At 43.4% G+C, this 20,804-nt stretch overlaps 1 protein-coding gene across 1 annotated transcript in view; it reads right to left on the reverse strand.

The window, feature by feature from the left end:
• LOC124624850 (pyridoxine/pyridoxamine 5'-phosphate oxidase-like) overlaps positions 1–20,576 on the reverse strand; it is a 216,303-nt gene extending 195,727 nt beyond the window's left edge. The window contains exon 1 of the mRNA XM_047149133.1: positions 20,440–20,576. Coding sequence (XP_047005089.1) covers positions 20,440–20,442 — 3 coding nt within the window. The 5' untranslated portion in view covers positions 20,443–20,576. The remainder of the gene's footprint in view (positions 1–20,439) is intronic.
• Positions 20,577–20,804: the final 228 nt, after the last annotated feature.

A 20,804-nucleotide genomic window follows, 5' to 3' on the forward strand; every position in this document is an offset into this window, starting at 1 on the left:
TTCATTCTCTCTTGTTGCAGGTAGCGTAACTCAGGAGTGTTGCTGTCAGCATGGCGGCTATGCAGGAGAAAGCACAAAACACTGTCCCCTATTGCAGTTCAGCGACCGTTCTACCGTCGAATGATGGTATGAATACTTTAAAGAAACTAGCAGTGTAGGTGACAAGGCAAGAAGCAGTAGACCTTGGGTGAGTTACGACTCTGTTGATAACCGACGGTATAGCGTTTCAACGAAGTCCGCTGAAATCGACACGTCGTGTCCTCAGACAAATTGGCATGCCTCAGAGCACTGTGGTGAAGATTATAGACAAACGGCTGCATTTCCATGCATACAATGTGCAACTCCAGTAGATATTCTATGGGGGTTTTGGAACACATTGCGGACGTATACGTACCGTCCTTAGCACCGTACCGCCCCGTGACATCACTACTGCTCGCTGCTTGCTCTGGCAGCTCTCCAGTGCAGATGTTACGCACGTGCGCACACACACACACACACACACACACACACACAAACACACACACACACACACACACACACACACACACAATCAGCATGTACTACGGATTTTTTTTATTTTGTTTTTACAAATTTATCCAGCTGTTGTGTGCATTGCTGAATCCAAGCCACTTCACCAAAGCTTTTCTTCCTTTCTTACGTATTATTTTCTCAACCATATATGTTGATGGATATTTAGTTTCTTGTAACTCTTCAACATAGAAAGCTCCAGCTATGGGCTGTGATTTGTAATCTTCAAGGAGGTCGTTCTCGGATTGGTTTCTTGCACTTTACGTATTTTGAAAATTTCCGTGGACCAATTGGCGGTGTACCCTTTGTCAGAGACTGTTTTCTGTTTACTAATTCTGACGTAATCACCAACTTTGAGTTTTGACTGGCGTGGATCAATCATTTTAATTTTGTTATACACAGTAGATAGAAGACTATTATCTTTTACATCCACTGGTCGCATTTTAATCGTTCTGTGTGTCATGTGATTATACTATTTGCCCAGATCTTGTACGGTGTTAATCCATTTGTAGGAGCCCTGAGCAGTAAATTTTCGGAACATAAGGCTCTTGAGAATTCTGTTAAAGCGTTCAACTACGGAAGCTTTCATATTTGAAAAATTGGAGTAGTGATTAATTCTGAGTTTATGCAATAACTTGTTAAAACTAGTAATGTAGAATTCCTTTCCTAGATCAGTTTGAAAATTTACTGGGGCCCGCTTACTTTTTATATATATTTTTTTAAGTGCGTTTGCAACTGCAATTCCAGTTTTAGTTTTTAGTGCAGCGACCGAGGCATATTTTGAATAAACGTCAATTACTGTTATCAAATACTTATACCCAGAATTCCATTTAGAATATGCAATCATATCGGCTAAGTCTGCTTGATGGAGATCATCAAGTCCTTTCGTGATAACAGACCGCCTGTGGTACGTTCGGCGAGCAGGACGATGAAGCTCATCAGCAATGGCAGCTTGCATCTTCCTTTTTTTATTCTAACTTCCTACTTACTGAAGGCAATATGCTTTTCGAAATGACACAGTTGTGATAAAAACGTTTGCCTATATGGAGCTGGAAGGGGGCGGAGACACGAGGAGGAGAAAGAGGAGCAAGGGAAAAAGAAAAAAGAAAGATAACAGATATTTTAGGTAGATGTTTTATTTTCAAAATACCATCGCATAATTAATCGTACATTAGTCTTTGCTAAACATCGATCATTTTCTTCATCAGCAATATTGAAAGATTTTTTCAGCATTTTCAATGATGGACAGTCCAGAGATTGCATGTTAACCACTCTGCCATGATCTGTGCCCAATAAAGTCGTCGTCCAATGACCCATTACCATAATGTAGTCACAAGATGTCGCCATTACATTGCTTTCTTATTATATACATCGTTCGTCGGCTGATACTCGTATCCGAGTTTTCATTTCTCTCCTGAGATTTCCTTTGTCACGGTTCAGGCGTGGAAGTGTCGTTGATGGCTTAGCAATGCAATCCTAGCGTGGAACAGGCGGCCACAGACATCACAGCTAATGGAAGGTGGAGGACGTGGATGAGCCTGGAGGAGATTACGTCTCCGGCGTATGTCATTCTCCATTCTTCGCCGTTCCAGCTCAAAGTTTTGAAGAGCATTTGAGGTAACTGAGCGCCAGGGGCTTCGATCTTCTGCTATTGTGGACCAGTTACTCGGATCGATGTTAAAGTTTTTCAGATTTTTCTTGTGCTGATCCTTATGATTTTTGAGAGGGGCACCTCGTGGCCTTTTACCTGTGCTCACTCCGCTGTACAGCATTTGGCGTGGAAGTCTGTCATTTTTCATCCGCTGGACATGTCCGACCCATCTGAGTTGATGCCCAATGATAAGAGCTTCCGTGCTATACATTTTTGCTTTCTCAAGAACAGCCGTGTTGGATATGAAATCATCCCATTTCAGGTTCATGATAGATCTTAGCTTCTGTTGGTTGAAGCGTTCTAGTTTCTTCAGATCACAGCAATATAACGTCCAGGTTTCGCAACCATATAGCAGGGGGGAAATGACTACAGCTTTGTACACCATCAGTTTGGTATACAGTGTTAGGTCTTTATTCAGGACGACACGCTTTGTAAGACGTCCAAATGCTACACGGGCAGCACGTAATCTATTCTCCACATCTTTTCCAGATGAGCAGTTAGATGACAGTATGCTTCCTAGGTAGAGGAAATGGTCCACTTGTTCCAAGGGTGTATCATAAATGGATATACTGAAATCAGGAACGGAGGAGCCAGGAGTTGGCTGCGCCATCACCTTTGTCTTCAGAATATTGTTGGAGAGACCAAATCGTTCGTACGCCCTGCTGAAGGAATCAACTGACAGCTGCAACTCTGCAGGTGAATGAGCTGCAGAAGCATTGTCATCAGCAAACTGCAGCTCTGTCACACGAGTGGTACTGGTGAACCTTTTTGAATGGAGTCTGGACTGGTTGAATAATCCTCCATCGAACCTGTACTTTAGTTCTATTCCTGCATTGTTTACGGATGTCTCGTGAAGCATAGCTGCCAGATACAATGCAAATAATGTTGGTGCAAGAACGCATCCCTGTTTAAGCCAACTTGTTATTGAGAATTCACCAGTTGTTTCATTCTGGCAGAGGACCTGTCCAGTCTTATCATCGTGGAGAGCTTCAATCGAGTCAATAAAATGATCACGGCAGCCGAAGCGTTTTAAGACCATCTACATGGCTTCTCTAGGAACTGTATCAAAGGCCTTTTCTAGATCGTAGAAAACAAGTAGTAAAGGCTTTTGCTGTTCTCTGCACTTCTCCTGTAGTTGTGCACAAATAGTCCAACCTCCTTTTTATTCACAAGTGGAATGTTATATCTGTTATTAACAGGAAAATCTGAAGTATCAAACCATTTTTGCACATCACTTTTGATATCTTCATAAATATTTTGAGATTTAATATGGTAAATTAAACTACCGGTATCAGTGTAACACAGTTTTACATCTTTTACAGGGAACTTGTTCAGTATATACCCATAATGAAAGTCAACAAGACGCGTCTTTGAAATGTCTAAAATCGCCATACCTACAGATATAGGCTTGTCAAACACTATATTGAGTTTGTCTAATTCAATACCAACTAAATTTTCCTGAAATATAACGCTCCTTTTGAAATTTGGTTTTGCAGTCATTGCAGATGCTCCATATTTACCATCCCATGAAGTTACTAGTTTTATGTCCCTTTCGTACATTTTGCATTGTCTTACCAAAGACGCTGTTATTCATTAGCTTAAAAAAATTCTTTTCAAAATCGTTATTTGCTGCCATACGTTTCTGTGCGTTAATATCGATGTATGGTTTCATCCATGGAAGTTGTCTGAATGACAGTACTCTGTGAATCTTTCTCAATTTCAAATTATGTTGCAAAGACTGTTTGAGATTTCTATAATGAATTACATAATTTTTCTTATCATACAAAGTAGAAATTAATTTTTTGGGAGCACTAGCCTTGCCTACCACACAGCTAGATGGTGGTATCATTTTCTCAGGACATAGTGGTATATCAGAACGCATATCGTGGATGTTTTCAGGATATTCAAGATCTACTTCCAGAATGTAGCCTATATCAGAGTCATCCGGTATGTTGTTTACATCAAAAGTTTTAACAATTTCAGGGTTGAGCCAAGAAAAATGTGAAACTGGGAGGTACTGTAAAGACTATTAACATCAAGGTAAATAATATAGGACTCATCAGTATTTTCATCATAATTAGACATGAACCTGTTGTTTGCCACAGCATGTCTACACGAGCAGTGAACAATGCCGCCTCTAGTACCTCGTTCGATGAATTGAAGTTGCTCAATGTCTGTAATGAGTTCTAATTCTGCTTTGGTAGTTTTCAATAATGCATCCCAAGCCAATCCAGGTGAAGTAACATAATGCGCAGGATCAAACTCATAGGTTTTAATGCAGAGATTTCGAAAATTTTCAAAAACATCGCTTAACAATAACACATCAATTTTTAAATAAAGATCGGAGTATTCCCCCAGGTCTTGCACTTGAACAAATGCCATACATTGCACGCCCTTTGATAATCACACTCTGAGACAGTTCTTCCACCAGTCAGCAAACTTTTAAATTCCTGAATCGGAGGTAAGTGTTCTTCTGATAAAACACTCTCATCACTTACATACTCATATTGAAATATACCCTTCTGATTGACTAAATAAAATTCACGATCATCAGGAAAGTATTTCCTCACTATCCTGAGTTCCTCTGGCTTTAGGTAAGATGCACACTTTTCTAGCGAGCATGATAAAAAATTAAATGAATCTATAAATCGGAAATTTATGTAGCAGTGCCGGTCTTTATGTGTTACTTGAATGCTCTTCGTGAAAGATTTGTATTTCTCCATATTCGATGGTAATATAGAAACGCGGCCTGGATTTAATTTAGTTTTCCTCCTCCCGTTCTCATTGACTATTTGCTCGCAAATATTTGTAATTACGAAATGACTATCATAATTGGACAGATTGTGGAATACGACAGGCACTGTAAACTGAGGTCTGTAGTTTACATTGCAGCTAGCATGCGCTGCACCGCGGTACTCACCTGTAAAATGGCAATGATCACGATGCTTCACATCGCCTGCCTCAAAGGCTTCCTTACAAATATGACAAATCTTTGCAGAGCGAAAGGCTATTGGCAGAGACTCGTATGGTTCTTCTCTCAGCGTGCTGCATCATATTACCGTGTTATTTGCTAGTCATGTTATCAGATAATGTCCCTCCATATCCTCAGAGAGAGGTTTTTTTTTCTTTTCCCACCCTGCAGTATCATGCATTCACTTTATGCGATCACATAACATCAGCTGTTGGACGAGGACAATGACCGCCAGCCCAAAAGCAAGGGCAATGATGCAACTGATTACTCCAGATGGTTGAGAACAAGAAAAAACGGTACGTCCCGGCAGCCTCGATCACATGCGCAGATGTTCACTATGACCTTTCGCAATGAAATTTTTTTTTTCTTTTTTGCCAGCCGACTTCGTCTTCTTCTCTTCCTTTTACACAGCTGGTGTTTAAAGCCCCTCCTGGACAGCTGCGAACCTCCTGCTGTTGCTAACATTGCTATTATTGTCATACAGCATCCTCTACATCCATATTTTTTGCTTTTAAGTAATAACTTCTGCTTTGAAAAAAACAGCAAATAAAATGAGATGCTTTTAGAGAACTGCTATCAGTGTATGTTTCACCGAGGTGGCTGCTCCTTCTATCCTCCTCCTCTTATCATCGCCATTATCGTCTATAGAGAGAGAGAGACATTATCTGTTTGTCAGGCAAGAGAAGTCGGTGATGGATGGCGATTTACAATGATACTAGCAACATTAAACGAAATTAGACGATACCTTCATCAATTCTTTTTTTTTTCCTTCTCACATCATGACAGAATGAAGATAGCTTTCGTAGACCTGCAAGGATTCAAAGACGATGCAAATAATTTTGTGCCTAAACAAGTTGCTGCTCTCCTCGTGGACGGCAATCAAGTTATTGCAGAGCAGTTTGTCACTATCGCACAAGTTTTAGCATTCAGCACCTTATCAGAAAAAACTCAGAGGATAAGCTCGTGGGTGACACGCAATCATCTTCATCAGCAGTGGGGAATGGATGGAGTGTCACTACTTACTGCGAGAAATACGCTGTGGGAGTTGTGCAAATCTTGTGACTACATTATGGTAATGGGTCTAGAAAAAGCAGATTGGACGACGACTTTATTGGGCACAGATCATGGCAGAGTGGTTAACATGCAATCTCTGGATTGTCCATCATTGAAAATGCTGAAAAAATCTTTCAATATTGTTGATGAAGAAAATGATCGATGTTTAGCAAAGACTAATGTACGATTAATTATGCGATGGTATTTTGAAAATAAAACATCTTCCTAAAATATCTGTTATCTTTCTTTTTTCTTTTTCCCTTGCTCCTCTTTCTCCTCCCCGTGTCTCCGCCCCCTTCCAGCTCCATGTAGGCAAACATTTTTATCACAACTGTGTCATTTCGAAAAGCATAATGCCTTCAGTAAGTAGGAAGTTAGAATAAAAAAAGGAAGATGCAAGCTACCATTGCTGATGAGCTTCATCGTCCTGCTCGCCGAACGTACCCCAGGCGGTCTGTTATCATGAAAGGACTTGATGATCTCCATCAAGCAGACTTAGTCGATATGATTGCATATTCTAAATGGAATTCTGGGTATAAGTATTTGATAACAGTAATTGACGTTTATTCAAAATATGCATGGGTCGCTGCTCTAAAGATTAAAACTGGAATTGCAGTTGCAAATGCACTTAAAAAAATATATATAAAAAGTAAATATGAAAGCTTCCGTAGTTGAACGCTTTAACAGAACTCTCAAGAGTCTTATGTTCCGAAAATTTACTGCTCAGGGCTCCTACAAATGGATTAACACTGTACGAGATCTGGGCAAACAGTATAATCACATGACACACAGAACGATTAAAATGCGACCAGTGGATGTAAAAGATAATAGTCTTCTATCTACTGTGTATAACAAAATTAAAATGATTGATCCACGCCAGTCAAAACTCAAAGTTGGTGATTACGTCAGAATTAGTAAACAGAAAACAGTCTCTGACAGAGGGTACACCGCCAATTGGTCCACGGAAATTTTCAAAATACGTAAAGTGCAAGAAACCAATCCGAGAACGACCTCCTTGAAGATTACAAATCACAGCCCATAGCTGGAGCTTTCTATGTTGAAGAGTTACAAAAAACTAAATATCCATCAACATATATTGTTGAGAAAATAATACGTAAGAAAGGAAGAAAAGCTTTGGTAAAGTGGCTTGGATTCAGCAGTGCACACAACAGCTGGATAAATTTGTAAAAAGAAAATAAAAAATCCGTAGTACATGCTGATTGTGTGTGTGTGTGTGTTTGTGTGTGTGTGTGTGTGTGTGTGTGTGTGTGCGCGCACGTGCGTAACATCTGCACTGGAGAGCTGCCAGAGCAAGCAGCGAGCAGTAGTGATGTCACGGGGCGGTACGGTGCTAAGGACGGTACGTATACGTCCGCAATGTGTTCCAGAACCCCCATAGAAAATCTACTAACTCCTCTAAGCTTTACACCCTGATGATAGGTCCAGGCGTGGTAAGTTCACCAGGAACATGTCGGAAGCATTCGATGCAGGCAACGGCGACCTTATAGTCTCCTTCTCGAATGAAGCGAATTTTCACATCTCCCGGAAGTAACTAGTCATAATGTCCGGACCCTGGGGTCGGAGAATCCATACATCGTGGTACAGCAGATAAGGGACAGCCCGGAAGGGAATGTGTGCTATGGCACAATCACAACACAGTTATTAGACCTCTCTTTGTCCTTGAGTCTACCATTACCATAACAGTTAACCTGGACGCGTCGGACTTTTACTTCGCACGTCAGTTGCAGGAATTTGAGCCGTGGGTTGTGATTCAATAAGATGGTGCACCGCCACCCTGTGGGTTACTGGTTCAAATGGTTCAAATGGCTCTGTGCACTATGGGACTTAACATGTGAGGTCATCAGTCCCCTAGACTTAGAACGACTTAAACCTAACTAACCTAAGGACATCACACACATCCATGCCCGAGGCAGTATTCGAACCTGCGACCGTAGCAGAAGCGCGGTTTCGGACTGAAGCGCCTAGAACCGCTCGGTCACAACGGCCGGCGTTACTGGTTCGTTAGTTTTTAGGATGGATCTATAGAGACAGTCCACCATCATGGCCACCACGTTCATCAGACATAACCCGTCTTGATATTTTTGTGGGGTTGCATTAAAGATAAATTGTTGAATATACCAGATCTTGACGTGTAAACACTTGTGGCTCGAACACGCCATGTTGCAGACGCGGTGACGGAAGTGAAGTTTGCAAAGACATGGAGAGAAATTTGGAACTGCCTAGATGTTCTATAGGCAAGAAATTGGGCACATATGAAAATGTATCCATAAAAAAACCTTATGACTTAAGGTACCATTTGTAACAAACCGCACAGTTGTATCTAATATAGTTCCTTAGAAATAATTTTTTGTCTTGAGGGAAAGACTTCATGGTCATGCTGTATAATATTTTTTTATTCTGCTGACTTATGATGTTAGAGAAACAATAGAAGATGTGTGGAGGTAATAAGAAGTAGAACATCTGTGGTTAAAAGAGCTTTTTGATTAGATGAAAGACTTGCTCACAGCAAAGATAATTTCGACAAAACGAGAAAAAGACATTTGCTTAAAAGCCTAGTCTAGAGTGTAGTATTTACAACTGTGTACAAAACGTAAGAACGAAACCAACTTTCCCATGATGCGTCACTGCCAAGAGATATAGCTCGAAGAAACTTCGACCATATATAGAACTACCACAATATAGATTTCAAAGATGTGGGTGTCAGTATGCTAGTACAACATTATGGCTCCACACACCAATACACCTGGACCACCAAAGTGATCGTGTTCGACAATGCTGTACGTACCCTCATATGGAGAGGGGTGAGAACACTTAGCGCACCGCGGAACATTGTCGAACATTATTGTTTTGGTGGTCCAGGTGTTATGGCGTGTGGAAGCATAAAGTTGCATAGGTGTGCCGACATCTAAATCTTTGAACACGGTCCACTCACCGCCAACGTGAATACACCTTTAGTCCCTCCCCATGCGCATCTTTTCGAGCGTGCATTTTGCCCCGACTTGATTTTTATGGATTAAACGCGCGACCGCATCGAAAGCGCAGGTGGATGAGCTCTTTGAACAAGAGGATATTTGGCGAATGGACTGGCCTGCCCGTTCTCCTGACTGAAATATCATCGATCATATGTGGGGTGCGTTGGGGAGAAGTACTGAAGCACGTCCACACGCAACAATGGTCATCCGGCATTGCCGTCCCTGCTGATCACACACGGTTAAGAACCGTACCCCGACTTTTGTGATATCCAGCGGCCATCATACATCGTGACGACATCACTGTAATTATTCTCATTAAATAAAATGTCATTTATGGTTGTCTCATTGCGTATTTCTTTCCATTAGCTTCTGTAGTATATTGTAGCAGTTCTTTCTATCTGTGCTCCATGTTTCAACGAGATATGTTACTAGACTGTGACACATAATGCGAAAGTTACTTTCGAGCCTCCGTTCTGCACACAAGTGTATGTTACTAAACGGCTAGCCGGCCAAGGTGGCCGAGCGGTTCTAGGCGCTACAGTCTGGAACCGCGCGACTACTACGGTCGCAGGTTCGAATCCTGCCTCGGGCATGGATGTGTGTATTGTCCTTAGGTTAGTTAGGTTTAAGTACTTCTAAGTCTAGGGGACTGATGACCCCAAGAAATTAAGTCCCATAGTGCTCAGAGCCATTTGAACCATTTTTACATTCATCGAGAATTTGAGATGATAAAACTTAGACCTTCCAACAAACTTTAAACAGACTTTTTCTCGCATATATGCTAACGTCAGATATTTAACACATTAAGTTATTTCTAAAGTAATCAGACATTTGAAGTTGTTTTATGCACGTGAGTCCGAAGCTTTAAAGAATCGGCGATGTGCAGTTTATTGTTTGTATGCCAATACGTCATTAACAGTCTAAAAGAAACAGGAGATATACTAGGATACTTTTTAAATGTGGTTAAGGGGCAGAACTCTTGAAGCTAAATGGACTGACAAAATGAAGTACAGAGGATGAAAGCTGGCCGCGGTGGCCGTGCGGTTCTGGCGCTGCAGTCCGGAACCGCGAGGCTGCTACGGTCGCAGGTTCGAATCCTGCCTCTGGCATGGGTGTGTGTGATGTCCTTAGGTTAGTTAGGTTTAAGTAGTTCTAAGTTCTGGGGGACTTATGACCTAAGATGTTGAGTCCCATAGTGCTCAGAGCCATTTTGAACAGAGGATGAAAGTTACTTATACGATAAGAGAGGAAAACTGTTGGAAATCATAGGAATGAAGACAGCAACTTGCTAGCGCATGTACATCGAAGGAGTTGCCTGTAACAAAGCGCCATCAAAGGTAAAATGTAATCGTGGAATGCTGGATGACATTAAAAGTGGACGAGGTTGTAGACATCTTAACGGAGGCTCGGGACAGAGGAAAGTAGAGAACGTCCAGTCGATACCTATAGTTGAGGAAGACCTACAGAAGTTGAAGAAAATGTATCTCAGTGAGTCCAATACACAAATTTCATAACAATGCAGTAACAAATTATGTATTCGAAGCGTACTGGCAGGTTATTACTGTGTGCTGAACCGGCACTCGAACCTGGGACCTCTGCTTTTCCCTGCCAAGTGCTCTACCGAAGCAGCTATCGAAGCATAAGTGAACGAGTCGCCCTCACGGCTCTATTACCGCCGGTGTATCTTCTTCATCTTCAAAACTCCACAGATATTCTCTTATGTACCTTACTGGACTAGCGTTTCGGAAGAAAGGATATTACGGAGAACTGTCCCAGGTACAGCCTAGAATCAAGTATTCGTGCCGCCCGCGGTTCTCAGTCAGCGTTTTATGATAACCATCTAGCAATTACACTACTGGCCATTAAAATTGCTACACCACTAATATGAAGTGCTACAGACGTGAAATTTAATCGACAGGAAGAAGATGCTGTGATATGCAAATGATTAGCTTTCCAGAGCATTCACACAAGGTTGGCGCCGGTGGTGACACCTACAACGTGCCGACATGAGGAAAGTTTCCAGCCGACTTCTCATACACAAACAGCAGTTGACCGGCGTTGCCTGGTGAAACGTTGATGTGATGCCTCGTGTAATGAGGAGAAATGCGTACCATCACGTTTTCGACTTTGATAAAGGTCGGATTGTAGCCTATCGCGATTGCGGTTTATCGTATCGCGACATTGCTGCTCGCATTGATCGAGATCCAATGACTGTTAGCAGAATATGGAATCGTTGGGTTCATGAGGGTAATACGGAACGCCGTGCTGGATCCCAACGGCCTCGTATCACTAGCAGTCGAGATGAGAGGCATCTTATCCGCATGGCTGTAACGGATCGTGCAGCCACGTATCGATCCCTAAGTCAACAGATGGGGACGTTTGCAAAGACAACAACCATCTGCACGAACAGTTCGACGACGTTTGCAGCTGCATTGACTATCAGCTCGGAGACCACCGCTCCGGTTACCCTTGAGGCTGCACCACAGGAGCGCATGTGATGGTGTACTCACGATGGTCGCATCCGTGTTTGGCGACATCGCGCTGAACGCACATTGGAAGCGTGTATTCGTCATCGCCATACTGGCGTATCACCCGGCGTGATGGTATGGGGTGCCATTGGTTACACTTCTCGGTACCTCTTGTTCGCATTGACGGCACTTTGAACAGTGGACGTTACATTTCGGATGTGTTACGACCCGTGGCTCTACCCTTCACTCGATCCCTGCGAAACCCTACATTTCAGCAGGATAAGGATAATGCACGACCCCATGTTGCAGGTCCTGTACGGGCCTTTATGGATACAGAAAATGTTCGACTGCTGCCCTGGCCAGGACATTCTTCGGATCTCTCACCAATTGAAAACGTCTGGTCAATGGTGGCCGAGCGACTGGCTCGTCACAATACGCCAGTCACTACTCTTGATGAACTGTGGTATCGTGTTGAAGCTGCATGGGCAGCTGTACCTTTACACGCCATCCAAGCTCTGTTTGACTCAATGCCCAGGCGTATCGAGGCCGTTATTACGGCCAGAGGTGGTTGTTCTGGGTACTGATTTCTCAGGATCTATGCACCCAAATTGCGTGAAAATGTAATCACATGTCAGTTCTAGTATAATATATTTGTCCAATGAATACCCATTTATCATCTGCATTTTTTCTTGGTGTAGCAACTTTAATGGCCAGTAGTGTATCATCGGTAGATGTGCTGCCCCACATTGTTGAGCAAACAAGTATGACGACCACTCGCTTAGTGGCTGTCAGGGATTTTCTAGTCGGCGCACGTGCCGTTGCAGACTGAAAATTAATTGTGGCAATTACCTAGTTACTTACAGACACAGGAAAATTTATTCACGATTAATGTACGCCCTAAGAGACGAGGGATTTCAACAGTAAAAAAAATTTCACGGGTTTGTAGACAACTTTCACAGTACACTGTCGTCTCTGAGCACCACGAAGAGAAAACACGTAACCGAACCTGGAAATACACGAATACCTCATCATTTCCACTGGGGACAATGCATGTCAAGTACCGCTGCGCCATTGAGGTGAACGTCGACCGGCAGTGCAGAAATGTTTTCCGATCTCTAACAGCGCACGGAAGCCCCGTCTGCAGGACGTGCTACCTAGTGCACTTCGACCACTTGCTTCCACAAGAGACTAGATGCATCACAACCTTCAACGCCGCGGCACGCCAGCGATGCGTAACATGTTCTCTGCGTTCTTCACGTTTCTTACAGATATCACGGAACATCGGCGAGGTTAATTCTGCCCAGCGGGTAATCGTCTACGACGTCGCTTAGAACACATGTTCTCTGCGAGATAATAAACGAAGCAGAAAGAACTCGCCGTTGTAGTGGTCGGTGTCGGCCGGAGTGGCCGAGCGGCTCTAGGCGCTGCAGTCTGGAACTGCGCGACCGCTACGGTCGCAGGTTCGAATCCTGCCTCGGGCATGGATGTGTGTCATGTCCTTAGGTTAATTAGGTTTAAGTACTTCTAAGTTCTAGGGGACTGATGACCTCAGCAGTTGAGTCCCATAGTGCTCAGATCCATTTGAACCATTTTTTTTTTTTTTTTTTTTTGTAGTGGTCGGTAATTATTGATATGTAGTACTTAGTCGTAAGATAGTTGCTTCGTGTCTTGACGGTGTACAAAATTGTAATCACCAGGGTTTGGCCTGCAAAAAGGGGGAAACAAAGACATACTTTTTTGTTGAACAGGTTGTTTGCGAGTACCCTGTGCTAAGTTCCATAATACAAAGCACTCCGTCTTCAGGTCACGAGTGGCCTACCGGGACCATCCGACCGCCTTGTCATCCTTAGAGGAGGATGCGGAGGGGAGGGGCGTGGGGTCAGCACACCGCTCTCCCGGTCGTTACGATGGTATTCTTGACCGAAGCCGCTACTATGCGGTCGAGTAGCTCCTCAGTTGGCATCACGAGGCTGAGTGCACCCCGAAAAATGGAAACAGCGCATGGCGGCCCGGATGGTCACCCATCCCAGTGCCGACCACGCCCGACAGCGCTTAGCTGTGGAAATTCCATAATACACCGTTGAATAATATGTGATATTGTTGGTGGAATCAACTGATATGCTTCGTGATACACTTGGTGCTATGGAAGAAGAATGAGCTATGTGCCGAGGATGTACTGTATCCTCTCTTCACTTATGATGGCTACCAACAGAAACACATAAACAGCACATCCCACATCGAAATATTATTTTCTCCTACACTGAACAAATGTACGTAAGGTCGAGTAAGATGAAAGAATTCCCTTAGGAACGATTCCTCTTCCATACGAGCTTATGCTCCGTCTCTAAGGACATCATCGTCGACGAGACATTAAAACCGAGTCATCCTTCGAACGCACTCAACTCTTCTGTGATAAAGCTACGTATTATAGAGAATAACCACTAAACCCTCATTTCCAAGTATTTAAGGAATCTCAGACCGATGTATAAAACAGCCACGAACGTCTGATTACTTTACAAATGCGTTAATATGGTAAATGTTTGGCATGAAGCATGTAAGCCGGGAAAAGTACTATATATAGGAAGTGGTGGTAATATGGACCCGCAGTTTGTTTTTCAATACAATATTGTACACTAATACAATAATAGTACCTTAATTGATATAGTTATACTCTACTGACAGTTAAATAAGGCAGGCGATGTCAACCTGGTAACAAAGGCACTCGCGTCGGTCTTCTGCTGCCATAGCCCATAAACGCCAAATTTCGCCGCACTGTGCTAACAGATACGTTCGTCGTACGTCCCACATTGATTTATGCGGTTTTTTCACGCAGTTTTGTTTGACTTTTAGCACTGACAACTCTATGCAAACGCCGCTGCTGTCGGCCGTTAAGTGAAGGTCGTCGGACCCTGCGTTATCCGTGGTGCTAGTTAATGCCTGAAATGTGGTATTCTCGGCACACTCTTGACACTGTGGACCTCGGAATACTGAATTCCCTAACGATTTCCGAAATGGAATGTCCCAACCGTCTACCTCCAACTACCATTCCGCGTTGAAAGTCTTTTATCTTCGTCGTGCGATCATAATCACGTCGGAGATCTTTGCACATGAATCACCTGAGCACAAATGGCAGCTCCACCAATGCGCTGCCCTTTTATCCCTCGTGTACGTCATACTACAACCAGCTCTATATGTGCATATCGCTATACCATGTCTTTATCATCTCAGTGTATATATTATAATAAGTGGCCCACTGCGTTTCACTGTTGTCTATGAAGGCTTATCCCAGGAATTGAGCCGGCCGAGGTGGCCGAGCGGTTCTAGGCGCTACAGTCTGGCACCGCGCGACCGCTACGGTCGCAGGTTCGAATCCTGCCTCGGGCATGGATGTGTGTGATGTCCTTAGGTTAATTAGGTTTAAATAGTTCTAAGTTCTAGGGGACTTATGACCTCAGAAGTTAAGTCCCATAGTGCTCGGAGCCATTTGAACCATTTTTTGAACCAGGAATTGATTTAGGGACTTTAATACGGGTTTCGCCGATAGATAACTTATTCACGAGAATGGGTTTCGTATATCACTACGTATCAAAAACAATTTGTCTGGAAATAAATACATAGTATCACCCCCGCAGAGCAAGTGGCTAGTGTTAACATACGAGGGCAGTGGAGCGTAGTCGAATTGACTGAGGTGATCCTGAAGGAATCAGAGTGGGAAGTAAGCCGTTGAAAGTATTACACGAATTTTGCTACTTGGATAGCGAAATAACTGACGACAGAAATAAAAAGGGTATAAAATGAGCACGTGGGGTTGATAGTCGGTAAGACGGATGCTCGACTCTGTTTTGTGGGGCGAATTTTGGGAAAGCGAAGTTCATCTACGAAGGATACCGTGTATAGAAAGGTAATGCGACCCATTCTTGATTATTGCTCGAGTTTTTGAGATCTCAACCAGATCTGATTAAAGGAAGACTTTGAAGCAATTCAGAGGCGTGCAGCTGGATTTGTTACCGATAGGTTCGGTCACCAAGCAAGTATTGCGGAAATGCTTCAAGAACTCAAAAGGAAATCACTGGAGGGAAAGCGGCACTCTTTTCGTGAGGCACTATTGGCGGAGATTTAGAGGAAAGGCAGTTGACGCCGACTGAAGATCGATTCTATGTCGCCAACGTACAATTCGCGAAAGGACCACGAATATATGATTAGAGGGATTAGGGACCGTACGGAGGCGTGTAGAAAGTAGTTTTTCCCTCGTTCTATTTGCGAGTGAAACAGGAAAGGAAATGACGTGTAGTGGTACATGATACCCTCCTCCGGTGGCTTGCGGAGTATATACGTAGGTGTAAATAAAATGCAGAGTGGGGCCAGCAGTAAAAGGTTTTGCTGAAATAGATGAGTATGGTAACACTGAATATAAACGTAAGCGTTCGAATGTCTTTTTTTAAAGTGTTTGTGTGGAGTATAACTCTACACAATGACCTAACAGCGGTAGCTGGCGCGCAGTGTAAACTCCGACAGTCCTCCCTCCTCCCCCCCCCCCCCACCCATTTTTTCTCCCACCAACCAACATCACTCCAGTTTTTGTTTAATACTGATCGCTGCCCTTCCTGTTTATTCGTTTATTGGGTTGAACACAACTTTCTAACTAAGCAAAAGGTACACATTTCAATAATTCTTTGTTATATGACACAGTTCAAACACAGTCCAAAGTCGTATTGCTCGCAACAATAAAGTGATTTATTTTTTATCGTTTCGTTACGCATCAGTGCAAGGCCGCAACAGACATAACAACAAACGCAAAAAATGTGCTTTGCCCTTTCGTTGCATCGTCTCACTTGGCATAATGAGAATGGTTACATCTAGTTGTCGAAAACAAGAAACAATTGTCTGGGTACCTGGAAAAGGTAGGTCTTACAAGACTGTTGCTCCAGTAGTTCAAGCCGAATCTCCTCATAATTATCTTTCATACACCCGCCTTCCCCCCCTCCCCCCCCCCCCCTTTACCGTCTTAGTGCCCTCTTCTTCTTCTCGTCCACAGCTCATGGTCTCGCGGTCGCGTTCTCGCTTCCCGAGCACGGGGTCCCAGGTTCGATTTCCGGCGGGGTCAGGGGTTTTCACCTGCCTCGAGATGACTCGGTGTTTGTGTTGTCCTCATCATTTCATCATCATTCATGACAGTGGCGAGTTTCGACTGAGCAAAGGTTGGGAATTTGTACGGGCGCTGATAACCGCGCTATTGAGCGCCCCACAAACTAAACATCATCATCATCATCTTCATTTTCTTCCCCTTCTTCCTTCAACCCCTCCATGTTACTTATACTTTCACCCTCCTTCGTTTTTCTTCGCCCGGTTCAAAACTATGCCCTCACGGAATCGACATCCTGGACACGCACCCCGCTGCCACTACGTAGTTGCGCCCCTCCTTTTATACAGCATAGAAAACAACGGGTGGAAGATCCGTCGAGTGTGGCGCGAAAATCTCGTATCGCTTACCTTGACGGCGCAGCGCTGGTATTCGTGAATTGTGGAGAAAACATCCGAGGGTGCGCCATTCAAATGGCCGCAACAACAGCACAGAAATTTCTGTTTCAATGCATTTTTACTGTGCAAGCTACTGACTGATTTACAATGAATAATAATATCACTGAATTTGTAGCATACAGCTCTTACAACTCTGCGACAAAAAATATAGTTATATTACGAAACGTCGATGGTTTTGTATCTCGGCGATTAAAGAAGTTGTAAAAATGCATTGGTCTTGGTTTGATGCGGTCCCAGATTCGATACTATTCCTGCAGTTGAATAGAGATTATAAATATCTTTAGCGAGCCGGCAGTTATTTGAGATGAAAAAGTTGAGCTTCGCACCGTATACTTGCAGCTTTAGTACTCATCATAGGGCAGACGTTCTGTCTGGCTAAAATTAAAGTTTCGATTGAGGAGTACCGTAACAATGACGTGAGTGGAGCGCACTTGTTCCCGCTACTGAGAAACAATAGGAGGCAGTTTGACAAGGCAATAGCACATGCATTCAAGAGCAGTCAGTTCGTTTGTAGCTGGTTACAGGGCGTACTTTGGAAATACTTGTGTTACCGCGACGCCCACTTTCTACACGGAAGAACACCATAACATAACTTTTTTTCCACATACAGGTTCTTTTCAGGCTCCGTCGCTTCGGTACAAAAAGAGCATTCCACTATCATCCATCGCGTAATCGTCCCCCTCCCCCCACGTATCCTCTGTTGAATAGAAAGAAGTTATAACTTCTCGAAATGCGAAGCTCTTATTTTTCTAAACTGTATCAAGCATTCATCTATGTGTGTGGCTGCTGTCCGCACTGACTAAAATAAAGTATCAAATATCAGTATTACAGCGATTTATTAATAAAAGATAACATGGTCCGCAGTAGGCAGTGATGTAGACGAGTTTTACTTAAACCATGCGATTAGCTAATTTCGACGACTTGTCATTTTCGAGCACCTGTAAAACCAATGGAAAAAGCATCACATTGTCTGCATACATCGCCATGTGTAACACATTACACACCTCACACTAACATAGCACCTTATAGTACTAAATTACTATTCACATGTGTATTATTACATATTACACGTCAAAATTGTCTGTTTATTTTTCACTACACATAAGAAGTAGACATCATATTCCATCCTTACGTTGTGAATGGGTCCACAATAACTCGACAATTTCAAACATCGTATTGCGATCTTTGCTCTAAGTACTACAGCTTGACAACTAACGGCAGATGATATTTCGTTGCCAGAGATATACCTACATCCAATCACTGTACGACTATCGATAGCACATGTGAGAGGCACATTATATATATTGCTGCCGTGCCAGACTTAGTTGATGTGTTGTATATCAGACACACAACGACCAAAGACTAAAAGGCATACAAATAGACAATAAATTATTTTATGCAATACATTAGCCATAGTATACGAAATAAGTACAAATTTCATAAAATACTGAGAACTGAACAGTCCATTAATTGCTGGCGAGCCAGACATAACGAATGCCTTACATCGCAGGTGATCAGTGTCTGAATGCTGCGTATAGACACAAGGAGGCAAACTACCGACACTTTTTTAGAGAAGAGTTATCCATAGAAACACAATTTTCATATTTTTAAAATTATATTATTACTGACGAACGAGCAGAATCCTCAATTTATACACATAAACGTATGCCTGTATGTTTGGTTTGTATTTTGCTAAAATGGATAAGTAGAGATAGTAGAGCCGGCCGAAGTGGCCGCGCGGTTAAAGGCGCTGCAGTCTGGAACCGCAAGACTGCTACGGTCGCAGGTTCGAATCCTGCCTCGGGCATGGATGTTTGTGATGTCCTTAGGTTAGTTAGGTTTAACTAGTTCTAAGTTCTAGGGGACTAATGGCCTCAGAAGTTGAGTCCCATAGTGCTCAGAGCCATTTTTGAAGAGATAGTAGATACCAAAAACGCAAAAAGATTGCGAGTATAAATGACATTTCTGGGCACCCCTTGTTAGACACACGAGGGAGCTAAAACGATCCTCTCAAAAACGTATATATCGTCTTACCTTAACCAGATACACAGTAACCCTTCACATCATTTGAGAGAAAATGACAAGTCGTCGAAACGAGCTTATCACACGATTTAAATAAAGATCATCTACATCACAGCCTACTACGGACCACAAAATGGCTCTGAGCACTATGGGACTTAACAGCTAAGGTCATCAGTCCCCTAGAACTTAGAACTACTTAAACCTACCTAACCTAAGGACATCACACACATCCATGCCCGAGGCAGGATTCGAACCTGCGACCGTAGCGTTCTCGCGGTTCCAGACTGACGCGCCTAGAACCGCACGGCCACAGCGGCCGGCCTACGGACCACATTTCCTTTTCTTAAGCATTAGGAGGCTGTAGATCCCCAGAAAAACAAAATTTAAAAGAATTATAGCTGATTACGTCGATGCCTGAGTGTTTAGTCTGCTACTTACTGAAATTGGAATAACGTCGCTCATTAGACGCTGTACATAGTCACATGCGTAGCTTTTCTAAGTAAACCGCATAGAATTTTCTCAGTCCTGCTCATCTGATGCAGTATTGATACTCTGTGATTAATGTACATATTTTAACGTGCCTGCATTCCACACGTGCTAAGCTGTAGCGTTACATAATTTTCGCGCGCACACGTTTTGTGATTTCTTTCGAAATTCTACAAAATTTCTGTACACCGACTTCCTCTTTTAAAAAGCAGCATTAACGAGAAGTTAAGTTACTCCACAGCATTCATTACAGTGAGTTAAGAATGATGTACGTATGGTACGAGCTCCTAATATTTCCTTTTATCACTTTGCAAAGCTACAATGAATTAACAAATCGAAAACGGTGCCTGTTGGGAGCATGTCACACACTTTCCTGCGACAGTCAGTAAACGTGAACTACGCATACGTAAGCAGCAACTTGTTTCGCGTAGACACACGTCACTGGCGGAGGACGAGATCGTAAAACACGAATAGTTTCAGCGGTGTTGAACCCTGTAACCAGTATGAGAATCACGCGATTTTTCCCGCTTGACTTTACGTAATGAAAAAGAAGAAAAAAAGAAGGAAACACCAGTTACGTTAAAAACTATGTTCTCTAAGGTAGACAAAAAATATTGTAAAATGGTGGCAAACTGGAAGATACAAATTAAAATAGCAGCAAAACAGAAAAGAAATGCAGCCCAGGAAAGTAAACAACAGCACGTGGAAAGCGTATGCTTTGAGACTTACCATTGTTGGCGCGGAACAGGGGGAGGCGAGCTCGTCGAAGACGTAGCAGGTGCGCGCACGCTAAGCTGGTCGATCCCTGTGGCGAAGTCTTTATACAGGGTGCGCGCTACCGGCCTGCCACCTGGCGGCCGGCGGCGCCACGTGCTGTCCTCGCAGGCGGCCCGGTGGTCCAGCGCGGGCACTGTGGCCAGCCATCAGGTTTGCAGATGCGGCGGTCCGCCGGTAGCCAAGGCCTCGGGCCGCGACGACTGCACGTTCACTGTTAACGCGATTCTCGGCGCTGACAAGCTAAGCTCCTGGAACCTGCGCGCTTAGGGCTGCAGCCCGGACAACCGCCGTAACCTATATGCCGGCTGAAAAATCAA

Source organism: Schistocerca americana, chromosome 1, assembly GCF_021461395.2.
Source record: "Schistocerca americana isolate TAMUIC-IGC-003095 chromosome 1, iqSchAmer2.1, whole genome shotgun sequence".
Classification (NCBI taxonomy): domain Eukaryota; kingdom Metazoa; phylum Arthropoda; class Insecta; order Orthoptera; family Acrididae; genus Schistocerca; species Schistocerca americana.